We start from the raw sequence: 26,674 nt of genomic DNA, 5'->3' as shown, positions 1-26,674 counted from the left end.
TCATGTATAAAATGATAATATTCATATTGAATACATACATTTTGATATGTTCTGATAATGAATTTTTCAATATATACATGGATTGATTTATTTTGCTTTTGTAAATTTTTATAGGATATGAATTTGTCTTTTTTAAAAATTTGTTTGGTTTTCTTGTCTTTTCAATTAATAGGAATGTTTGGGAGAGGAGTTGGATTTCAGATCACAGCAGTGTGCAGCTTATAATGATGAGAAGTATGAAAACAGAACAATAGAATGGGAACCAGTAGAATCTTCATCATTACAAGAAATGTGTTCACTCGTATGCAGAGTTAAGCATCACAATTTTACTAAGATGCTTGCACCAAAAGTACTAGATGGGACTAGATGTAACAGATACTCGGTTGATATGTGTATTGCTGGAAAATGTGAGGTAAGTACAGAATTTTCTTGCATGTTAGTTGTTTGGCTTATTTAACAAATGGATATATGAAATAGTTTTCAGTAAGAAATATAACACATTTAATGATTTGCAGCTTTAGCAGCTCATAAGCAGTACATGTATGTGCTCAAGGACTTAGATATATTATAGGCCTATATAAGTTCCATGAGGAAACGTAATGCCAAAGAATTGCATTTACAAGAAGCACAACTAAAAACAATTTTGAAACAGTTGTAAATATATTTTCAAAGGATATTGAAACTCATGAATCAAGCTAATTTCTGTGAAATCAGTAAAAATTAAATGAATTATATCAACATTGGTGTAGTGAGTAAAATTAGACATTTAAATATAAGGTTATGAGTGTCTGAATGATGAGTGAGTCTAGAATATTATATGCTGTGGAGATCCTCTTATTGGTAATGCAACAAGATGTGTAATTTACAATTCTTTTCTTTGAACACTGAAAATATACCCCAAAACTTTGGTTTTTGCTGATTTTGATGATATAAAAATTCATCCATACGCTGTGAATCGTGTCTGTCCTCTAATAAAAGAATCACCTGATCTTGCGATATATGCGAAAAAAGATTAAAAATTAGAGTAAAAAATATGTACCGAAGTAAGGGGGAAGTTGAAGTAGTGTGACATCACAGATCTTGGTCACATTGCCAATGTAAGAGGGTCTCCTTTGATTAACTTTTATCTAGTATAAGTCAGTTGGTTTTGATGGTTGTATACTAATTTCAAAATGCGAGAAGTATATACCTGAAAGAGAAAAAATAATACAAAATAAAAATTTCCTCTATCTCTTGCTGAGATATCAGAATAGCATTGTTTTGTGCAACGTATGTGAATGTATGGAATTGTTCTCAGACCACTTTATAAAACAAATAATATCAATTGTGACAAGTTTTGAAATATAGGATATTTTTTTATGTTTATCAAAGTTATATCATGGTCCCCTCACAATGGAAATGACTCCTTATAACGGGATAGGAGGAATTGCAGTTGGGACTTCATACAGAATAGCATTGGGTGAAGTTAACCCTAACGAATTGCACTGACAGAATATTTGGTCAGATTTTTTGTCAGTAAACGTATGCACCTGGTCAGTGTATCAGGGTCTCGTTCACAGAAATAAAGGAAACAGATAGAATGAGTGTCATCTCTATGTACAATAGCCATGACAGCAAGCTCATTTCCTTACCATCCTGTCATCCAAGTAAATAGTCAAGCTATATTGTTGTTTTTTTAACTCTCAAAGGGATATTATTCATCAATAGGACTGTATATGCCAACATTCTTGAGTATTGTCTATTTTATGTTTCTTAATATTTGTTTATCAATAGAAATAAGGCATTGTTATGTATTTCTGCATATTTAGAAGCTCAATTCAACCCCCTCAAACAAATTTGTATGACAACAATAGTCTTCGAGCCAATATATTCATGATTTTCAACCATTCCCATATATACTTCATTTTTACCACAACAGTTGTAAATCATGTATTGTTGGAATACTCGATGAGCCATTGTTTCAAGGAAAAATATCATTTGATTTTTAAACTGTTTCAGTGTTTGCACACTTTGTTGTATCTTACAAGGATATTGATGTCTAAAAGGAGTAACAGCATACTGTATAACACAGCTATTTTATGATTGTTTCACAAGGTTTTGTTTCCCCGTCTAATATCTTTAATTCATTGACGAAGAGCCAATACTCTCAACCAATCCAGCAAATTCATGAGTTTGTGTTTGTGGTAGGCCTACCTTTCTTTCCCAAGGATAACGGCTTGTGCCATCACATCAGGTTTTCACGTCTGGTTGGGCAAACATTTAACTGATCATTCAAAAAAAGGACCCCCTAAATTCCTATACGGTCGGGCATTTTACCTGTCACTTTTGTAAAAATTATCAGTCAAATATATGAATGTTCGGGTTCAATTTACAAGATGCTATATGAAAATTATATTAAGCCAAATATACAAAGGGTCAAGTAGACTGGATCCAACCTTTGTTGAATGTATAGGGTGCCCTTTTCTTGAATGATCGGGTTACGTGATCACCTTCTGGACACAATGTGATAGCACAAGCCAGGATACTTTCATTCATGATAGAATACTCCTGGGGGGGGGCACTCGACCCCAAAAATGGTGGGGGTGTGCCGCGGGCGAGTCAAAAAACGGGGCCTTGGAGCGGGCTTATTGTAAAAAGCCGGGTCCTCGGAACGGGCTTCGGAACTACAAATGTTTGTTAAAATGGGGGTCCTTCGAACGGATCGCCAGCATGTGAGTGTGTATGCATCCCTATGGAACGGTCATGCGTGCATGATGCAGCTAGCCCGGCGGCACGATGGTTGGACAGCGCTCTGCGGCCGCTTGGAGCAGATCAATGCGACCGGAACTGCGTAACAAAAAATATGCGAAGCTTTGGAGCGGATTTCGTTCTTTTTTTCTCTCGACGAGAAGAAAATGCTATGCCTTGGAACGGAAATTTGAGTGTAAAAATGGGGGTCCCCTCTACGGCACATACCCACTATGCATTATATACTGAGTGCCCCCCCCAGAATACTGCATGAAATGATATTTTCAAATAACATCTCCAAAATATTGTTCACCATACCAAAGCACATTTTCAATTTTCTAGTAGAATTGTTTATGAGATTATTCTCCCTGATACGAGTTAGTGTTTTCAAACATAGCTGCTGTCATGAATGTTGATAAGTCCATATATTCTTAAATTCTGTTCTCTGCCAAAAAATAAAGAATTTCAATAGAATAGATAAGCCAAAAATTCCAATTTAATATATTTTCACGCTTTCCCTAACCAATCCAACCTATCAATACAATTGAATGTAATTCAACACCCCCCCAAAAAAAATATTGATTTACCAATATTTAGAAGTGGAAATATCATTTGCAGTTGCATAATAATTTGAAGAAAATAAACAACGACAAAAGATTACGATTTTTCAGGCCTCAAACTTATACCTCTGAATATATACAGAGGTATAAGGACCATGAGTCACATATTTTGATACTTATTCTCCTCATTGTCATGGGAATTTGAACATTATAAGTCTTCATTTTCTCAGGTGATTGATTATTTCCTTTTCCTTGTAATCGTTTATGTCTGGCTCTTTCGTCTATTGTTTTTGAATAATTTCCTGTGTGATGGGTTGACACTGATCGTAGTGCATCAGTGGTACATGTATTTACAAGGCAAACATCCTAAACTGGAACATTCCAAACTCTACCAGGATTGTTCTTGATTTCAAGGGTCCTGGTGCGTAAACTTTACCAACCATTGTTTATTACCATGGTAACAGTGCTAAGCAGCAATCAAAATCAAGGATATCTTGGAAGTTATCGTTGGTTGGCAATGTTAGCATTTTAATAACTTTAATGCGACCGGACTCTGTAGCTCTCGTCAGTACCATTTCCAAGGCATACAACTATAACATCCCAGGTAGGTGTTTCATAAAGCTGTTCGCAAGTTACGAGCGACTTTGCGAAAGACTGGTGATCCTTTCTTAGGCGCTAAATCAACATCACTTAAAATTGAATTGAATAGAATTGAATTTATTGTCGAATTAAATGGAAATTTGGTGCTTGCTGGTTATCAACAAATTTACAAATACAGCGTAAAGAAATAAATAGTAATTGACAATATATATCCAATAATGAAAGCAAATTGGTGTTGTCACTAAATTAATATTTGACTTTGGTGTATATGTAATTTACCACAAGAAAGTATCACCAGTTGTTCTTAATTTCATGCTTAATTTAGGAACATCTTTATGAAACACCCACCAGGGGAGTGTTTCATGAAAGAACTCGTCTGACGTTTTATCAGACAAATCCTGTTTTATCCAACGCCTACCATAGAAACAGTGCATCTCAGCCAATCAGAATCAAAGAAAGTTGTCAAATCTTAAAACTTGTCAGACAAAAATGTTGATAAAATGTTCCCTAGGTTCCCAAACAGTACTCATACTAAAACCATTCTCGGCAGAATTTTTTTGTTGGGATCGGTAGTAGAATTACGCTGAAAGACGCTTTTTTAAAAATGCAAAAATGTAGATTAATTACAGAAAATTATCATCTTTTAATGACAATATTTCATTTTCAACTTAATTACTGAAAACTATAAGATCCGTATTCTGAAGTCGGGTTTAACTTAAACTCAGGTTCAAAGTTGTGGTTTAAGTATGGATAACCAATTGTTACATAAATCACTAGCAGTAGAGATACCATATTTTAGCTTATTTGGCTCTCAAATAATTCATAATTGTCTAGGAAGTATAAAATAGATGATTGTCTTCATCATTGATGAATCAGGAAAGAGCACAGTAAACATAAGAAACATACAACTTAATAATTTTTTTTACACTTTTGGCTTCCCAAAATTTTAGCCCAGAGTTAGACCATGATCTAAGTTCAACCTGACTTCAGAATACGGGCCTCTGTATGTAAATGCTATAAAAATAGACAATGTCTTCAATATGACATTTAGATTAAATCAATATAGATTTTGAACCTCGTATGATTCTTATAAACATTTAATCGAGAGAGATTTGTTGATTAACTCTATTCACTTGTTTCACACAACAATCTTCTAAATGTAGCATCATCTGATCATTTTAATACCTCTCTATTTCCAATGAATTAAAATGAATTTTAAAGATAAAGATTTTCTCTAGGGAGTCTAGAAATTAATTTACCCAGGGAAAATGGAATGTTAGTGAGCGAAGGGGGAGGGGAAAGTCTGTCTTACTTCACAAAAGTTTTATCATTGTTATTATGTCTCTGCCTAAGTTCAGAAGTGTGCTATCCCCTAAAGATGTTTTAAAGAGTATTTTACATATGGTTTCCATAAGAGCAAGTCAGTTTTCATAGGTTTTTATGCGAATGTATTGGCAAGCTATGCAAGGTGCAGTTTACTTTTCTTAAATGTCTGACGGTTTCCTGGACATGGCCAATATGGAACCAGTCAATGTAATTTCCTTTGGCCTTTTGCCCAATGAAATAGAGAAGGGTCAACTTTCACATTTATTAATCTTAAGTGTCATGTTTTACTGCTAAACTGCCAATCAAAATCATATAACGTTGATTTGGATTTTTGCTTTTACATGCACATAAACAGGCAACATCAACAAAATCAATTTTTTTTGGGGGGGTGTAAACTCTATTCACTTCATTCATTTTGTGGGTAGAAATATCTGTTCACTTTGATTTATGAAATTTGATTTTAAATTCTGCTATGTTGAAAACCAATTCAATATCAAATATTAAGAAAAATTCAATGGATATATCCAAAATGTACCAAACTTGTTTCTTCATCCATTTATTTAATGTGTACTTTATTTTTTTTCTCTACATTGATTAATGTTTTTTTTTAAATCTATTTTAAAATTGCTGAAATCATCAATAGAAGTCCTTTTTGTTGAACAGAAGAGTCACAGAAGCTTTGTCAGTAGAATAACTTGTAATTTGGTGATATGGTTGTGAAAATGATAGGATGCACTAAGAGTTTTTTCATAACTGCATCATTTTGTATTATCAGGTCCCCAAGAGAGAAATTAAAGCTGTAGGTCTTCTGAATGTTTTAAAAACATATATTTATGACTTTCCAGCAATAAAGTAAAACAACCAAATCCAAAGTCCTGTGAGTGTGAAAAGTTCCAATCAAAGGTTTTGACTATCATGCGATTGGAATACGTGATTCTTGGTCATGCTACTTGCCTTCATCCACTCCATAATTATCAGATGATTAGATCTGACATTTTTAGGCCCAAGAACCAGATCTTCGACAAGTCATTCAGACTTTTACATAGGCCCCCCATCTTGTTAAATACCCTCTTTGACTGAAGAATAGACAAAACAGTATAGGGAAATATGATTTATACCCTTAAGTTCAGTAACAGAATGAAACATTTTCTATCAGTATGGATAAAATCAAGCTGTAATATACCGTATTCTGATATCAAGTGGCTCTTATTGAATATCGCATTGAATTTAATTGTAGGCCTACAATGATCATAATGAAAATAATAAGATTATTGATTTTTGGAGGGGGACCACTTGTTATAAAATGAATGCCTGCTGTGATTTCCTGAGGCTTTAATTGTAGAAAGCATTGTTCTTGCTCATAAATTTGAACTATATTTCAATAAATCAATAGCTACATATTGTATTGATATGGTATGTTCAGAAGAATGAATGGCATTCAAATGTCCACTTTTACTGATGTGAAAAGAAAATCTTTAATATATGTCTATTGACTTTTAATATGTTTGAATGAGAACAAAACCAAAAGTCATTGAATAGATAATTTATTTAGGAGCTGAAATATGTTTATTATGATGGGCAAATAAAATAAATCAAAACAATTATTCAGTATTCATCCTTGTTTAATATTCAGGATCCATTCTGACTTTTTTCGAATTTAGAAATTTGAAATCATGGTAATATGATATGAATTATTGGTAGGCCTGCTTGATTTCATATTATTTCAATATTTGTTACTGGAAATGGAAATTGGGATTTCAAATAAAATCTAGAAATTTGAACAATATTGTTATCTTCATTTAAGTCTGGTTTATTTTGATTTCTCAGAAAACATAATACAGTATTATATTTGACAAGAAGGAACAAAACATTAATGATAAAATAGTATAATACAATAGTTCGATAGGGATAATACAATAATAAAAGGTGCAGATTGGAGACAGATGAGAATATGAAGAGAAAACAATCCAAAAGTAGAGCTATACACTCTGGTCTCTGGATAGATTCTTCTATCTTAATAATGAGAACAGGGTTCTGGAACTATAGAGAAGGCGCTGTTTTAATAAATTTTTGAAAATGACATTTGATGGGTGATTGTAAAATTGATTGTTATGGCCAAACTTTGTTTGATACAAAAGCTATATAATAATAAATTGTGTTTGCTGTGGTAGCAATTACAACTGCTCAATTAACGTGGAATGCTTCTATTAAAAATCCATTGTACTGAAAAGTGTTGAAAGGTTTGTTGCCTTTCATCTCGGGGAATTTTATTGACTTGAAGCCACCACTCGAACGACAAAGCCAGCGACTGAAAATATTTTTGCAAAATTATATGGCTATCAGATTTTGCCTCTAGCATAAAATGTGGTGGGTTGAAAGTGATCTTACTACAATGGCTCTGAAATTGATATGACTGTCAGGGAGAAAGTCAAGACCAGAGGTCAATTTTTTTTCAAAAAAGAAAAAAAATTGGATGTCAAAATCTAACCTTAAAGTTTGTAGCTGAAGCAGAATTCCAAACAGAAGTTGGAAGCATGGAGGTAATTTGTTGAAATGATAAGAAAATAATTTGATATTCAAATTAGGCTTTCAGGTAAAAAAAATAATTTATATTATTTATCAAATGCGGAGTATCAATTATCAAGTTTCAGTTGTCAATGATTTGGCAAAAACAATATGAAATAAAAAGGAAATTTGGTAAAAACTATTCTGATATAATTTACTTCGATTCCTTGTATCTACATTTCTACACATTCCTCACTCTTTAAGAACTGCATTTCTCTCATTATGAAGTGATTACGATTAAAATGTGATTATTGAATTTTGTAGAAAAAAAAGTACACACAAACATGCCAAACAGTGAAAATGCCATTTAAGTTGAAAGAAAACAACAAAAACACACAAACATTCATTTTATTCACAGTCATTAAGGGGAAATGATTTCAATACCTTTCAGACTTTCTCAAATTGGGCTAAGAAAGGCCACTTTATTAATACTTTGATCATGAAATTTTAGAGGCTTGTTACTACATGGTTCATATTTTGAAATATGGAAAGGGATTTTAAATTTAGAATTTGAATAATTAATTAACTATCAGGATTACAGTCAGTTCTTTGCAGTTATGCTATACCTAGAGTCTTCCAATATCAATAATAACCATATAGGCCTATGATTGCATTTGGAAAAGATGCATGAGCCTCTCTTTAGATATATTTAATTCATCTACAATATGAAAATCCATCTGTGATTTCTCCTGATTTTGAAGAATCCACAACACTTCAGTTTACTGGTAAATCAGAACTTACACCATGTGAAAATTCATTGAATTTACCTTGGCAACACAAGATGTCTTTTCTGTGTACATTTTCTTTGAAAAAAGCCTGGACTTCCTTTTTAAATCAAATTTGAAATGGAATTACAGGTTTTCAGAAATGGGAAATCACTGCCTTTTCTCTTGTTTAAAGATAAATGAAAGTAGTTACAGTAAACACTGATTTCACGAGAAAGTCTGTAAAACCAGGCTTAATTGTCACTATATCAATCATTGAGGATCTAGATATGGTACAGTTACATTAACTGAACTTTGTGAAATATTGAAATCTATGCTGAAAAATGTTCACACTGAACATCACCAACACAGATAAGCACATGTGGGACAGTTTATTATTATTGCTTTGAATGTCAGCCCGACGCTTAACCCGAATCCCAAGCTTATTTGCTAATTTCTCAGCAATTACACAATTTCTTCCAGAATCCTTTGGCGCATATTTTTATTCATACAAACAGATACTTTGGGGGTCATTTCATTGGATTCTGTACGAACTCATTTTGATATCATTACCACAACTGGAATTTATCTTTAACAAAAAAGTGAAATATATCAAGATTCAAAGAGAGGGCTATACCGCTAAGAGGAGTTGGTAAGAAAATCAGGAAAGTTTTGTTAAAGGAGGTGTAGATTCTATCCTTAGGCCCTGTAGAATGGTCTCTATATCACGTAGTAGCTACACCAATTCATCTCTGTTTTCTTTCAATATTATCTCAGAAAACATTCGCTGCTTCGTTTTATTGAAGCATTGTTGAATGCACTCAGGATACAGCAAGGTAGACAATATTTTCAACAGTTCAGTAGGCCTATCGCGGAATCTCTACTCACTTCTACTCTATATTTTTTACAGCTGAAATTTTTGCAGTGGTTTTATTCTTATGAATTTGAGATTCTACATTATCAAACATTGCTATGCAGGTCTTTTGCCATGACATTTGCTCCGGTGACAATATAAACCATAATCCTTATCTTCATATTATTCTGAACCAAAACCTCTATTACAATCCTAACTCTAATCCTATGTCCTCTGAGTTTGGGGCAAATGTGGTGTCACTGATGGGCCAAAGTGAATACAAAAAAATTCAAAAACTCACATATAATATGAAAACTTGTCAATACTTGTCAAAAATATCTCCACAATATACAAAAATTTTGGCTTATGCAGAGAATTGGAGGTCCCTGTTTGAAATCTTTTTGATAGTACTGTAGTGCAGTTTGGATAACTTGAAAGTCATAATTTTTCATTTCATTTATCAACAATTTGGGTAGATCGCTAAATGGAATCTCTTTGCTATTTGTTATACTAATGAAGATAATTTATTCTTTTAATTGACAGCCTGTCGGATGTGATCATGAATTCAATTCGACTGCAACATTTGACAGATGTAAGGTGTGTAATGGAGACAATACGACTTGCCAATTAATGAAGGGACGCAGAGTCGTTGATGCAAGGGATACAGGTAAGGTATTCTCATTTTGATGCAGAAAATCGTAAGCAGTGGTTTAAAAGCGGCTGAGTTTGACTAAAAAAAATAAATATAGGTGTACATCAACCTTAGTTATAGACTTATTGCTTTTAAAATGCTGTAAAAGCAGAAAATTATTGATGAAAGTTCTACAAACCTCCATCAACATGTAACATTCATGTAGTTATAGATAAAAAAAATCTCATGGGTTTTTCTTTTCTTTTGTGTACTATAAATTCCATAAACTGCAGTTCTGTAAGGAAAAAAATAGTGGTGGTAGGCTTCAGTAGTAGGCATATAGACATTTTGTTCCCCAATAATCCTGTAAAACCAGACATTTAACTGTAAAAATGCCATTCATGGTTACCTCTGCTGAAGGTGAATGTTTGTACATTATTTATTATTAACGTGGGTATGTTCGTTGGTATTTGAAGTTGGAACCATCCTTAAGCCTGTCAATCTCTTTTCTCCTTTCAACTTTAATATATAAAGAACTCTATTGCTGGCCATTTAATTATTATGTCTGTTTCATAGCCGCCTATATCGGGGAGGGGGGGGGGGCACTTTAAGCTGGCACACAGTTGCTTAAAGGTTTAGTCTGATGAAGAACAGAAGGAGCCACTGGTGTCAGAAGAAGTTGGACGGGTGTGATTTCAACACCAGTGAAGTTTTTCCTAAGGGGTATGCTGCTTTTCCAATTTGCATAGATTTGCTTGCACAATATGCTAGAGGCAATGGTTGGAGTGGAATCTTTTAATTTGCAGGATCATATATATAATCACATTGACACTCGATTAACCTACAGGATTAAATAGTGCCTTATATTTCCCTTTCCTTTTGATCAACTGAAAATAACAATATATTCTGAATTCTTGAAGAGCTATGCAGTGTGATGAATGAACTGTGTCAAGGTTAGAATACAAATCTACCAAAAATAATCTAAAAACCACACAGGTAAAAAAGGGGAAAAGGTTGACAGCTCACAAATTACAGAAGCTTGTTTTCCGATCCACATGATGAAAATTGGTTGTAAAAGCATCATTCATCAAGTTTGACATTAGGTATTGTGTTGAGGTCACCGGAGGTCACCGTGATATCTCCCAGTCAATAGGAAGCTCATTATATTTTATGTCTGACTGTCATAGGCTTCTCTATTACAATTCAATTATGGAGTCATAAAACATGTCTCAGATTATAGAGCATGGGTAATTTCAACTTTCCACTTTGATAAAGACTTGAGAGGAAATGAGAACAAATGTAGGTGTATCATTAGAGGTCATGCAGAATGTAGGCAAAGGTCATTTAAAGATGATTTCAATTTCTGGTCTAGATGGAAATCAATTCAAATGAATCAACTAAAGTCTACAGAGGAATTTTCCATATGCAACATACCGACAAGTATACATGCATTTCTTCAAATTATCTATGTGCCAATTAATTTGTGGCAGATACAGTAATCTCAATTTCTTACGATGATGGAAAATTATTTTCAACAAAGTGAAACCAAATACACATACATGCAGGGTTCTCCCAAATGCTAACCAGCAAACCTAAATGTTAGCAGACTAAGATGTATGGGCTGTACATATAACAATAATTAGACTTATATCGCGCCAAATCCACTCTGCAGAGTGCTCAAGGCGCTTTTTAGGAAATTATAAAAGAAATTAAGAAGAAATGAGGAGAAATGTTTTGAGGTAATGTATGAAAGTTTGAGAGGTCAAGCACTGTTTAATGTTTTCAGGGAGGCTATTCCATAACTTACAGGATGAGTAAACAAATGATCTTTCACCCCAGGTTTTGGAAACTTTGGGGGTAACAGGAGAATGCTGAAAGAAAAGAAAATTGAGTTGGTCCTCTGGCCAGATGTGCATAACATGATATCTGATTCCTTTTCAATAATTGTAAGCTTTATGTACAGTATGTGCTTCCACAGGAATGTTTCATTTTTTTTGGCTGATCCATAAAAATTGAACTCATCCTCTGGCCGCTGTTGCATAAAAATGTTTAATAGAAAAGCTCAGGTTTTCTTTTAGCAGAGTTGTGATAACACAATTTTTTTTCCCATTTTTACCAGAGTTTTGTAAAGTTTATAAAAAAAAAGTTGTATGCAACAAGTCCTTCGGGAAGAAATAAGGAGTTTTTTTTCCGATGGAAGTAACAAGTGAGAAAACCAGAGATTAACTAGACTATTCAATAACTGACCTTGAAGTTATTATTGATAGTGTTTATATAGGTAAAGTAAAGATAATAGATGATTTCTATTGCCTCCCTATAAAATTGTAGATTCATATTCCTGGCAATCTTAATTTTCATACTTTGATATAAGAAAGAGAGAAATTAACCAAATCATTAAATTGCACAGAAGAGTAGAAAGGAATACTTTTGGTTCTTCTCTGGCTAAATTCCTATCAGGATTCTAACACTTCTTGTGTTTGAAGTCATATCAAAAGTGCATCGTGATATATTTGGTCATATTATTAACGTTTATTTCACACTATTTCAGCAAGTAGTATATGGATAGGCTCATTAGTGAATTACAGTCTTCATCAATAATTAATTTGAAAAATAATTACCATTTTGATAATGTATTTTTACGATACGAGATGGTGTCTTTATCCCACATTCTCCCTTGCACCTTCACGAGACCTGATTTTGACCTTTAAGAAGTCAGAGTAATGATTATTAGACCTCTCAGTGCTTTATAGTGCCTCCTCCTCCTCCTCAGATACCAGAAGTAGTCAAGGGGGACATCATTTCATCTGTCAATCTGAAAAATAATTTGAGAGATGAACTTTAGACTTGTGAGGGGGATGTGTCATGATGAAGCCAATTATATCTAGAGTTAATCAGGTTAAAGTTCACAGTAGTCTGTATCATACATGCTACAGTGCTCTATTTCACCATGAGGCAATATGTTACCTTTGATGACAAGTGTATCGTGAAGCATTTATTTATTTATTTATTCATTCATTTATTCATTTACATACTAACTTTTTTTATTTTTTTCATTTACTATTGGACATTTCAAAAACACAAATATATAAGATAAACATCCATTTGATACAAATTGATACATTTCAAGAAACAAACAACAACAAGATACAGCACATGGGTCTTAAACTGTTATGTTTATTGGGCAAGGTCACTTATAGGACACCTTTCAATTAAATAAAAAATGGCATAGAAAATAAGGCCATTTAGAGGGGTATTGAGATTAGGCATCTATAGCCTTGAATTGATTTATGCCCTTATGCAAATTATTATCTTTCTCTTCTTTAGACTGAAGAAAAAATCAATATCCATGTCTGGTAGTCTATGCAATTATTTATCAAATTTGTTCTCATTTGGGAGTTTGTCAAATCAGCTATTGTTGATTTTCAGTTTCAGCCATATATCTTGTGAAAAAGTTTATATAATTTGTCTAGAGAGCTTGCTCAAGAGGTCATCTAGTAAATACATAATAGGATATTGAACCATTGTAATCTTCATAATTTATATCAATTTTACAGCCATTTGTCACAGTTGGCACAGTTGAAAAGACTAATTGTCTATAGCTTTACCTTGTGTTTAAAACATAAAATACAATAAGTCCAAGAAAATAAACTGTTGATAAAGAATTGGTCATTTATTTGTGAATTTTATGATTATAAATTTGGATGGAAATACAAAGAGTGTGATAGAGGATCCAAGAAAGAGCAATGAAACAGGGGGTTGTGTATAGAGACCAGTATTCATGCATATTCCATTCCCTGTAGTAAACAAAGTTAGAATCCATGATGGACCCAATTTTAAATCATTATTTGCTTGTAAAGATATATTTACTATGGTACAAAAGATCAATCAATCAATCCTTTTATCCATCATCCATCCATCGATCAATCAATCAATCAAGTATATAAAATTGGAAGTATTGGCATCAATCCTGATTCTTATTTTAAATCATGATTTGCTTGTTATATTTACTATGGTACAAAAGATAAATCAATCCATTGATGACCTAATGAATGAATGACTGAATCAATCAATGAATCAATCAATCAATCAGTCAGTCAATCTATTCTTCAATCAATTAATCATTCAATCAATCAATAAATCAATCAAGCAATCAATCAATCAGTCAATCAATCAGTCAGTCACTTGGTCGGTCGGTCAGTCAGTCAGTCAACCAAACAATCAATCAATCGATCGGTCTGTTGGTCGATCAATCAAGTATATAAAATGGGAAGTATTGGCATCAATCCTAATACCTAGGCATGAATTTTATAGGTTTTTTTTATTCAGGAATAGGATTCATCAAGTATGTTTACAGAATTTTTTATTATGGTCATGGATAAAGGTGCTGAAGTATGCAGTTCCACACATTTTGTGGGGAATATTGCCAAGGCTATTTAATGATTCATGATGTCGATTCAGGGCCACCATAGCAATCTATTCTTCTTCAATGGTTTATCTTCCAAGAACCCAAGGAGGTTAATAGAATCTTGCTGGAACATGCTAAACCTGTATTGAATGGAGGAGCTGCATCCCACACCCACTGTGGAGGGGATTTGTAAAAGGGTAATAGCAAGAACTATACCATGGTATGAGGTAAGGAATGGGGTTAGTCGGGCCGAGGTGGATAGAAATATAAGCCAGACAAACACATTGACGGATAGAAACATGAGTTGTACAAACACAAATACAGGAAGGCAATTAATGTCTGAAACCCTCCCGCACAAGAGGGAGTTGTTCTGAGGATGATGGAGTGGCGGAGATATGTTTACACCGGGGCAGGGCAACAAGGTTATGGTGTACACTATTCCATATAGTCACACCTAAAAGTTGAAGCTGTTTGATCAATAATGCAAGTCTTTCAATACATGCATGCATTATGAAACCCTGGAACCCTCTGTAATATATTAATGGTCCCTATATCATTTTCATTCTTATATTTTATTGATTTTTCTCTTAATTTTGTTGCATTTTCCAGCTCATTTTAGGTCCGATTTTAATTCTGTTTGCTCTATATGATAGGACTAAGTGCGGTATTCAAAACTTCTACACAATATTTTAAAACTCATTAAATATGCTAATTTATGTGCATTTTTCAAATTCACAAAAAAATGCTTTTTCTCCATTTTCAAATTTGTTTGGTTTATAGGATAGCTCTAGGTGGGGTTGCAAAATTTTTACACAGAAAATTGAAAGTCATTAAATATGCTAATTTATGCATATTTTTCAAAACTTACAAAAAATGCTTTTTATTTAGTTGTTGACCAATTTTGATTTTTTATGTTCCATCTGAGAGCTACATGAGGTTCACCAAGGTTCTACATAGAATTTGAAAATTTTGACTAGAAAATTATTTATGCTTATTTATATGAAATTATTCATAAATCACAAAAAATGCTTCTTCTCTGTCATTTCTTTATCAATTTCAATTCTGTGTCCTTATTTTATGTCACTAATATAATTTACTACAGTGTCAACTGGGCTGAAATTAAAATTGTGTTAAATTTCGTTGCGAGATGTCGGATGAGCTCCACATCATTGATGTGCTAATTTTTTTTTCTGTCACAAGGGGGAGGGGGGGTACAGGTCTATGGAATGCATCCCAATAGAGGAAATGGGCATGTGGTACTTTTTCAGTCAAGCCACAAGGATAAGGACAATTCTCTCTAATGTATTTACTTGCATTTAGGGTATCTTTTCCTTACTATATTGGCAAATTTTGGTCTGGATTTTCAGGCTAACTAAATGTCTTTGTTTGTAGGGCATAGGCCCTGTTTTAGAAGATGTACATTTGCTTAGGGGATAAAATGTAAGTTGGAAGAATGCTGTGGAAATATGTTAGCAAGTTATTATTAGAACAAAAATAAAGCAAACACATACACACATCGGGGTGTTTCTTATTACTATTAGAAAAACCCCTGTTGTTCCAGTATACAATGATAGTTAAAGGACAAGTCCACTCAAACAAATAGTTGATTTGAATAAAAAGAGAAATCCAACCAGCATAACACTTAAAATTTCATCAAAATCAGATGTAAACTAAGAAAGTTATGACATTTTAAAGTTTTGCTCAATTTCATAAAACAGTTTTATGCATATCCTGGTGGGTATGCAAATGAGGAGACCGATGATGTCATCCATTCACTAATTCTTTTGTATTTTATTATATGAAATAGGGAAAATTATATTTTTCTCATAATTGTCATGTGAAACAATGATTAATTCTTCACTGAACATGTGGAATGAGCATTGTTAAATACTATATGATTCAGTCAAGTTGGTCCTTATTGTCAAATCTATAAAAAATGAAATAATGTATAATTTAAACAATAAAAAACGAAAGAAATAGTGACTGAGGGACATCAACATTCTCATTTGAGTTGTGAATATAACTGTTTTGTTAAAAATAAGCAAAACTTTACTCTAAAGTGTCATAACTTTCTTATTTTACATCCGATTTTGATAAAATTTTCAGCATTTTGCTTGTTTGATTTTTGTCTATTCAAATCTGCATTTTTCTGGGGTGGACTTAACCTTTAAGTGGCCCCTGCCCCCTGTCCATCTTTCTCTTGTGTCTTTCATCTGTATATCTCTCTTTCGCTCTCTCATCATATCTTCATTGAATAGATCATGTTCTCGTAGGATCCACGATTAGATCATGTGTATGACCACTCTACCAAAAAAAAATGGTCAGCATGGGTGTACAGGTTGTTTTCTTCTTACATAGATAACTTTTTAAAGTCAAAGTTGAAAGCCATTTCTAATGAAATCCATGCAGACTTTTCTTCCGATGCCTGCAGCTATTTGACCACAAAAACGCACATTACTCTATATAAGACCTGGGCCGTGTTGTACAAAGAGTTACGATTGATCCTATCATTTGCAACTGTGGACAGCCAGCAACGTCAACATCTATTATGCATGTTCGTTCAAAATATTTTCTAGCTTTGATGTATATTCATGCATTCATTGTTTTCTTGAAAATTCACTGTGCTTCTCTTTGCATAAAAAGGACATTGTGCAAATTTTTCGTAGAAAAAATTATGACACTGATGGATTTCCATAGAGTTATGATTGATCAGATCAATCGTAACTATTTGTACAACAGGGCCCGGGTTCAATAACTCATCCACAGCTTGTGTAGCAGTCTTTATCAAAATGATGAAATTCAAGTGCTGATTAAAAATAAAAAAAAAATTAGCTCATATATTTCCTCTATTCCTGATTTTTTTTTTGATCCAGGAAACTGAATTCTAATTGTCTCTTATTACCTATATTTGAAATTATGGTCCAACTTGAAATCAAAGAAATCATGATAATTTAATTTAGGGGAATGTAGACTGAAATGATTGAAAACGCTGATTTTAGATTGGTATTAAAGGACATTGTTATTTGTGAAGGAATTTGAATTTTGAAAAATATCGCTCTAAGTATCTATCAGTTGTGGTATCTAGGCAGGGAACTCATTTTACATTTTAGTGTAATATATATGATCAATGCCAGCAAATCAAAAATATGGATGATTTCCTTTATACCAACACTTGTACTTTAATGAATAACTTTACAGAGGATAATACATGAAAAAAAAAGAAACAGACCAAATTGTCCCTGTTAATTGACTAAAGACCTGGAAAGGTCTGATTGTTGCGACCCCATTATGTCATCCTAGATAGACAAGATATATTTTACACAATGATACACATGTTGGACATGTGTAACGGTTGTTCAACCCTCCCTGTCGACTCATACTCATCACCCATGGGAATTGGGAAGATTCTCTGACTTGTTTTACTCAACTTTTCTTCTCGTTGCATTCTTCTGGATCTTGTATGACACATAATGATATAATATGCTTCCAAATGACTTCGGTATCATCACCTGGCGTTAGCCTAGCTGCCTCTAACAGTAATGGTATGCAAGAAATTAAGAAATGGTCACTATGTGACATTTATACCTCTGCATAATTAGGAAGAAAGAAAGCTTTGCCTAAATACATCTAAGGTGTTGTTATGTTTATTAATTTGGAAATTGTGCAAAATTTACATTATTCATCCGTGCATGATTACTTACAAGATATCAAGTTAAAAAAGATCTCCCATTCGGTATTTCAGTTGTCTTTTACTTTCCTAATGCTTTATGAAAAGGTATTATCTACTATACATGGATGTATCCAGTATTAACTATATTTCTTCTAACTTCCCCAAGTATAGCCTTCAAAGACTTCAACATATTTTAAACTATACTAATGTGTGTTTATGAAGATTGGATCATTTTGGCAGTGGATTGCAGCATATGATGTAGAGTGTATTGTTGAATGTAAACAAGTGATTGTATGTAATGGGTTAGGATTGTCAAAGTTGATTTCCACATTTGTTATAATGCTACCAGAAGATTGGCTATTTGACAAGAGCTATTTAAAGGGAACATGCATCATGTAGTGGAATATAGGCCTATATTAATTTGTGATATGGCATGGAATTTTGACTTTTTCACCTATAAAATGAGGTTTAAAATGAGTACTTTCTCTAACTAGTATATAGCCTCTGAAAAATGAATTGTTCCATGTATTACATTGGTGGCTAGGTACATGTATATAATACTGGAAGAGGCTTTTGGCATTTCTTTGATTTTCTGCCTTGCAATTTCCAATGGGGCATTTCATTTCATTTGTATTCGTATTCCAATAGGGCCGTCTGCACCAGCCCGAGTTTTCAAATAGGCGCGCTATTTCTGATCCGGCAAATAATCCCGATCTGGACAATCTCGAGATTATTTGTAATGGAGACGCAATTATCGTGCTAGTTCGCAGGATTAATCTCGAGATTGCAATCCCAAGTCAACTTGGGATTATTTGCAAAGTAGCGTGCTATTTTACAAATTATCCCGCTAATTCGCAGGTGCAGACACACTCGGGATTATTTTATTCACGGCGTCAGACCATAATGCATCGATGCCTCGCTCGAGCAGGAATCGCTCTTCTTGCGATGGTGGAGACGGGGTTTCTTGAATCTCAGGATTAATCGTGAAGAGGGCCGATCGGGCCAAAATCCCAAGATGGAACAAACTATTAGGTGATTTCCTCCAGATGCTAGATGTTATAAGCTATGGAATCGTTGATCTGATTGGCTGGGAACAAATTTGTCAGCGAAAATCACAAAATTCCCAGAACTGACCACAGCATGGTTTATAACCATTTATCAACAATGCTTAGTCTAACTTTACACTTTTCTTTGAGGGGGGGGGGGGGGTTAGGGGGCTATATTTCAAAACAGACCCACACATGACATTTGCGACCCTCCACTCAGTTTCCATCGAGTGTGCTTATTTTCTGAAGCTCTGTCCTAAGTGCCATCTCCTGGGCCCCCGGTAACACAATGCTGAGCAATCGATCTTAGAGCTTATTTTACGATTGATCTTGTACATTACTCAATGTCATTCCTGCAATCAATCACTAAGCTTTTTGATACCAGGCCCTGATCTTAACCAGGACAGATCATTCTTAAAGACGGTGTTCTCCTGGGAGTACTGTCTTTTGTTTATATGATAACAGTGAGAGGGTCAAATGCAAGGGCATTTATGTAGCACTTCAAAATAGCACCTGATGAAATTCATCTGTTGGAGTCATCCTAGAGGATATCTTGTTATTATTTTTTTGAAGAGTGTCCCTATCTGAACTAGAATTTTCAAGGGGTAGGTGTGCGCAAAATTGGAAATTGCAAAGCAAGTGAAACACTTTTACTTGGATATAAAAGAAATTGAGATCGGCTGTGAATAATGACCAGTCAAACTCAGGATTAAAGTTGAGTCCTAAAGATTTATTTTTGAATCTCGACAGATTGAAATTCAAATCTTAAAGCTTTTATTTAAAATCTTTACAAGTTTGATATGAAGACCAGTGTGCGCTGGTCACTATTCACAGTCAGCAAAAACTATGTCATTAATAAATTCTATTTACCGATATCTAATTTTTATGTGCCTTCTTTGGTTGCCAATTATATATTCAAAATATGCATTTCTTACCTGTTTTTTCCTGACTTTTTCCTTTTGGTTTGATCTTGGCACATTTCACCTTACCCCCTTGGGTATGCCAGTATGGCCAGGGAATCTTTATTTATCTTAGGAGGGGGGGATGTGATCAAGTAGAGGTGAGTTGTCCATCTCTCCAAAAATATCTGAAAATACTGAAAAAAAAATTCTGATGAATAACTTTACTTTGTACAATAATCTGTATATTGGTTGGACAATGAAGACATCACTTACACCATGGAGGTAAATAGAACCTCCTTGCTCAAACCAAACCAGGCAATGGTCAACATACAGAGTGGTTTTATTGATAGTGGTCAGTGAAGCTGGTCAAGTTTCAGCAGGCAAGCACTGGGGGATAAGGTTTCTCCAACAGTATATAATGCATAGTGGGTATGTGCCGTGGAGGGGACCCCCATTTTTACACTCAAATATCCGTTCCACGGCATAGCATTTTCTTCTTACTGAGAAAAAAGAACAAAGAAAGCCGCTCCAAAGCGTAGCATTTTCTTCTTACCGAGAAAAAAGAAGAAAGAAATCCGCTCCAAAGCTTCGCATATTTTCTGTTACGCTGTTTCGGTCGCAATTTTGGTGAAAAGCGGAGCGCTGTCTGACCATTGCCTCTGTGCTAGCGCGCCCGGCAGTCGTGCCGCCGGGCTAGCTGCATGCACGTTCCATAGGGGTGCATACGTACTCACACCAGGTGACCCGTTCCAAGGATGCCCGTTTTCACAAACATTTGTAGTTCCGAAGCCTGTTCTGAGGACCCTCCTTTTTACAATAAGACCATTCCAAGGCCCCCGTTTTTTGTCTCGCCCGCGGCACATACCTACTACTTTTTTGGTCGAATGCCAACCCCCCCCCCCCCCCCCCCCCCGTTTCCACCACTCTGTCAATCAACTTTCAGCAAACTTGTGTTTGATCAGAGTCCAATTAAATGGTTTGTGTTAGTGAATAGCAGTGTAAAAGCAGTGATAGAGATGTTTTGTCGTACTGGTGGCTCCTACGGGTCAACTGACTTAAAGAAACCACTTCCATATTGATTTGAAAGAAACTCCCCAGTGGAATCTAACTGATATGTGTATGATTGCAGTGATATATCACAGGGGGACTATTTGGTGGTAAATGGCCTATGATGACACAGGTCAATGTCTGTTGACCAGATGCTTTGCTTGCTGGTCTTCAAGTATTTATAAGAACTTTTGTAGGAATAAAATGAAGAAAAAAGTCACAAAGGTATGCAACCCTGAATAACACTGTATTTAAAAAAAATGTATTTATGAAAATCTTATATTTCAACTTATCAAAGTGGGAGGTATAAGATTATATAGAAATGGATATTCATTGTGATTTAGAATAATCAACATACAAGGAGATGATGAAGAAAAATTAAGATAAGCATTAAAAAAGTATAAAAAAACACAAAGAAATAAAGCAACCAAAATGATTAAAGAGGATAAACAGCAAGATAAAGAGATATATGCCTTTAGGCTTATATATAAAACAAAAGGTAAATGATAGAATTAAAAAGCAATTATCAACTTCACTCATAATATTGAATTATGCAGACAATTTGTTACTATGGCAACTACAGTAATTTAACTGGACAGAAACATGAAGTCTTGTGGATCAAATAAAAAATAACTTTTCACACTGCATTAGATTGAGAAATGAAGAACCTGTTTTTTTTAATTATTATTCTGGCTGCCTTTAAAGGACAAGTCCACCCCAACAAAAACTTGATTTGAATAAAAAGAGAAAAATTCAAAAAGCACAACACTGAAAATTTCATCAAAATCGAATGTAAAATAAGAAAGTTATGACATTTTAAATTTTCGCTTCATTTCACAAAACAGTTATATGCACATCTCGGTCGTTATGCAAATGAGGGAACTGATGACATCACTCACTCACTATTTCTGTTGTATTTTATTATATGAAATATTTTTATTTTCTTGTCATTGTCGTCATTGTCATTCCTCCCTGAACATGTGGAATTCCATTATTTTAACATTCTGTGCTTCAGGCAAGGATGTCCTAATCATCAAATTTGTAAAAATTGAAATATTGTATAATTCAAACAATAAAAAAACAAAAGAAATAGTGAGTAACATCATCGACTCTCTCATTTGGATGTAACTGGCTCCTTCATACAACTATTTTGTTAAAAATAAGCGAAACTTTGAAATGTCATAACTTTAATATTTTACATCCGATTTTGATGAAATTTTCAGCATTGTGCTTGTCTGATTTTTCTCTATTTATTCAAATCAACATTTTTCTGAGGTGGACCTGACCTTTAATATGGTCTTTCCTAAGGGCTATCTTGGGGCACTCTGATGATTAGCAGGGGTCCTTGACTCCATATTGGGGGGAGGAGAGTTTATTAATACCACACATGCATTCAACTGAATTTTGAATTGGATTCTTCTATTTGAAATTAATGCACTAAAAATTCAAAAGTTGCATCGTGTTGGTTAAAGTCAGTGATTTAGCAAACATGTTTACAACTTGGAATATAATTCTAAAAAAATAGTCACAATTACTTTTTTATGCGTGGGGGGGGACACTTGATTATATTTTTCTTTTAAAAGCTAGCTACAACTGAACACATGCTATCAGAAATCACACATTCTAATAAGCTTTACCTCCTGGATATTTTTGAATTTCAGCTCTATTAAATATTTCATTAACAAGGACTTAGGTAGTACAAAATCAATACCAATGTAAGGGGGGGGGGGTACTCATCACACATTGAAAAACATTCCCTTTCAAAAAAATTTGGACCTTTTTTGACACTTGTACAAAATACCTATTTTCTTGAACATTTGAATTTATGTTTTGTTTATGATATCGCGTTTGTGGAATGCCATTCTGAACGTGAATGAATCCCATTTGCAATATTTGGTCTTCGGAAAAAAAAATCATCTTGAACGACTTGGTATAAACTGTGAGAAAAATGAGAGTGCTGTCTCCCATAGGCAGTCATACAATACACAGTGCAGTTCACATGAAATTCTATTTTTGTTACTGGTATTCCAAACTAATTTCTTTGAAAAATGCTTTCTGCTTAGAATCTATCAAAAGTTGTTGTAATTATTCATTTTTTTGATTTCTTAACAAATCAAAGAAGATTATTTTTTTCGATGTGGTAAAAGAAATAATCATTTTTCATAGATTAAGTGATATTCATACATGAGTTTTAATCTTGAAAAGCATTATTGATTCAATATGTGTTTTTCACCAGAGGCTGCAAAAATCTAGGTTATGATTAATTTGAGATATTCAAATTGCTAATCATAAACACAGTAGAAGAGTGTACCTTATTTACAATTTCAAAATATCTTATTTATCCATGTAGGCTGGTAATTTTTGAAAGCTAAAAAAAAGGGGGCCTGGTTGCAAAAAATACTTTTATGGTAATTGTTAACATTGATGCTAAAAATACTCAACATCCAATCAAATTCAAGTTTCCATAGGATTACAAAGTCACCGTAGTTGTAGCCCTCAAGCAGAATGGCCCAGATGAGCCAATAAAAGTATGCTATATGGGTAGAAAATATAGGAAGGTGTTGTTAACTCTGCCCCATAATCCCATTATAGCCTTCGAGTCATTCATATGATTGTCTAATTACATTCAATTTTTTGTTAGATCATGCATCTCTGGAAAATTACCTTATGAATAAGATATTAATTGCATGATTGAAACAAAGCCTTTGTGTTACTTCATTTGCACTAAACCTTAGTCATACGGCATTATTGTTGAAATTGGCACATTTATTTATTCATTTGTTTATTTATTTTCTATTCATTCATTTATTTATTTCAGCTTTATTTACATAGGGTATAGCATTTCATTTATAAAACTGATTTCCAAAGGGGCCCTGCATCACAATTAAAATCATCCTGCTATATTGCAGATCATTCTCGTGTGAAAAATCTCTCGTGTTATAGCACTGGGATGTTAGTGAACCCTGTCTGGATCAATGACTTGGGGATAAACCAAACATACGAGATCAAGAGGGGTCACAGATAGCTCCATCCTTACACCTCTGGAAATCCCAAGAGCACGAGCTAGCCCTACTGGATGTGTCTTTTTGGTTATTGTCTTCTATCTCTTTCAATATTCCAACCCAAAATATTGATTTCACATCAATCTGCCTTTGGGGTGTTTCAAGTTCAGTATCAAATTGTTCAGATTAGTATTATCTTTCAGTTCTATTCACAGGCTTGAAAGTGTTGTAAGAGTTATCCTCGTCTTTGTTTCACTTTCAGTTACATGTATAAAGTTTCAATTTGAATGACTGAAACAACATTTCAATATTTTAATGTATTAATAGAAGTTATCAAAGCTCCATTCAGTTGGGAAAGGGCTCCTCATTTAGTCAAGCAGTTTTTATAACTGAAAGGGTTACCCTGCCAAATGAAACAAGAAATTAGTTTTTAAAATAAATTATTTGGACACAAGAAAATATTGTACATCATCCTATTAGGATACTGGGAACTGCAGTACCAAACGGAGATGAAAAATGCACTAACAGAAAAATATTCACAAAAACAGAGACGATGGAATTATTATGCAATGGTAAAGGCCTAAATTTAGATATATATATATTTTTTAATTTGATAATGTTAACAAAACAGATATGTAAGTTCTGATTATCAAAATATACTAGCAGTATTTGTACAAAAACCAAACAAAACAAAAATAATCTATACACACTTGCAAACAAGTAGTCTGTTTAAATAGTTATCATAACTATTTCTTTCAAATCCAATACGTGATTCAATTTTATTAGAGTTTCTTATTTTGTTGTTGATTTATCAAGCTATATCTTTGTTGTAGATCTGGTATGAATGTAAAGTCAGTCATATTTTAAATCATTAGGTATCAGCTTGCTTTGACAGTGAAGCTGTAAAATGCAAAATAATCACACACTGAAAGAAAATTTCAGTCAACCTTAAAGCTAAATGATAGTAGTTGCAGTAAAACACTAATTTCGTGAGAAAGTCTGTTAAACCAATGTTAAGTATGACTATATCATCGTGGATCTAGATCTGGTACAGTTACATAAACTGAACTTTGTGAAATCATAAAATCTAAGCTGAAATACAATCACACTGAAGATCGCCAACATAGATAGGCACACGTGGGACAGTGTATTATAATTGCCGGAATAAAGACCCGACGGAAGTGACCGAATCCGCGCTTATTTTGCTTATTTCTCAGCAATTACACAATTTCTTCCAGAATCCTTTGGCACATATTTTTTATTCATACAAACAGACACTTGGGTGGTCATTATATTAGATTCTGTAAAAAGTCATTTTGAGATCATTACCAGAACTGGAATTTATCTTTAATTTTGTTGTTTTCCTCATAAAGGTGATTTGTCCAGCAAAAATATTTTAATTTTTTTTTAAAATGCTCAGAAGATATGAGTCTGTGATGAATGGTGTATATCCATCATCTTCCCTTCAGGCACACACACCCTGTCAAGTGTTAGCCTCAGGATAGGGCCCGCTCCGAAATTGAATCTGGAAAGGGGTTATTCAAAGGGTTACCTCCCCCGACAATTCCAAATCTAAACTTTCAAAAATCTGAGAATTTACCAATTGAAATGTTATCACAAAGAATTTGATTCTTGATTTCTGAGATGGTTAATCTCGTTTTATTCTTGAGAAATATAGAATGAACAGATGGTTTTTGTGTGCCCAATATTGAGTTATGACAGCAATGTAAACAGGTTTAGTATATTTGTTTATCTTTGTATTATACTACTACTACATCACTTAAGACTGAGGGACACCAGTGACTGTATCACTTCAGATTCAGCAACTGTTCCTTATTGGTATTTTGTCACATTATATATGAACTTGCAAGACTGCTTCAATAATCATATCAATTTGACTTATATCCTATTTTTATGAAACTCTTTTCATGAGTAATACTTGCTATTCCATGGCTATACATGGTGTTTTGTTGTACTTCCCATTTCCCTGTTTTCATAATTTATCAATTAAGTTGAATGAAATGCATAAAAGGGGACATTTCAAAGTTTAAAGCGATATCCACATGGACTTGACATGAAATCCTGAGTATTGATTAATTTTCACTTGAGTAATTGATATAACATGTCTTTTTCTTATAACATGTCTTTTTCAAGTTGATTTAATGACCTTGGTATATTTTTTTATGATGTTGACTTGTTATTATTGTATTTATTTGATTTATATTTTGTTGAAAATGAAATGAATTGAAATGAAAATAAGTTGTATATATTTTATCGCCGATGCTGACAAAGGTGGCTTCTCAAAGTGCTAAATATATCTGGATCGGGTGCTGTAGAAATAGGCCTATTACTAATATCAATAAATTTGCGAGGGAGTAAGTGACTTGTAGAATGATTATCTGTACAGAGAATCAACGTTTTGTCGTGAGGTTTAATCAAAATTCAGGCACTGAGTAGGTAGAAAAAATACACTCATTGTATTCTTTATTAGTAATACTGAGAGAAATATTGATTTCTGCTTCTTGGGTTTTTCGAGAATACTGTACTCTATGTCTGTTGAATGTTAACTGATTTCTATTTTCTTTCATTTTATTTGTGCAAAACAGGAAATTATTTGTGTTATGTGCCATCGGTGT

The 26,674-nt window shown here is 33.7% G+C and overlaps 1 protein-coding gene across 2 annotated transcripts in view; it reads left to right on the top strand.

The window, feature by feature from the left end:
- Positions 1-26,674, top strand: part of LOC121415323 (ADAMTS-like protein 1) — a 117,356-nt gene that overhangs the window by 18,840 nt on the left and 71,842 nt on the right. For both annotated transcript variants that reach the window (XM_041608506.1, XM_041608507.1), the window contains exons 3-4: positions 173-412; positions 9,879-10,002. In XM_041608506.1, coding sequence (XP_041464440.1) covers positions 173-412; positions 9,879-10,002 — 364 coding nt within the window. The remainder of the gene's footprint in view (positions 1-172; positions 413-9,878; positions 10,003-26,674) is intronic.

Source organism: Lytechinus variegatus, chromosome 5 (assembly GCF_018143015.1).
Source record: "Lytechinus variegatus isolate NC3 chromosome 5, Lvar_3.0, whole genome shotgun sequence".
Lineage (NCBI taxonomy): Eukaryota > Metazoa > Echinodermata > Echinoidea > Temnopleuroida > Toxopneustidae > Lytechinus > Lytechinus variegatus.
This window is presented reverse-complemented; position numbering and strand designations above follow the sequence as displayed.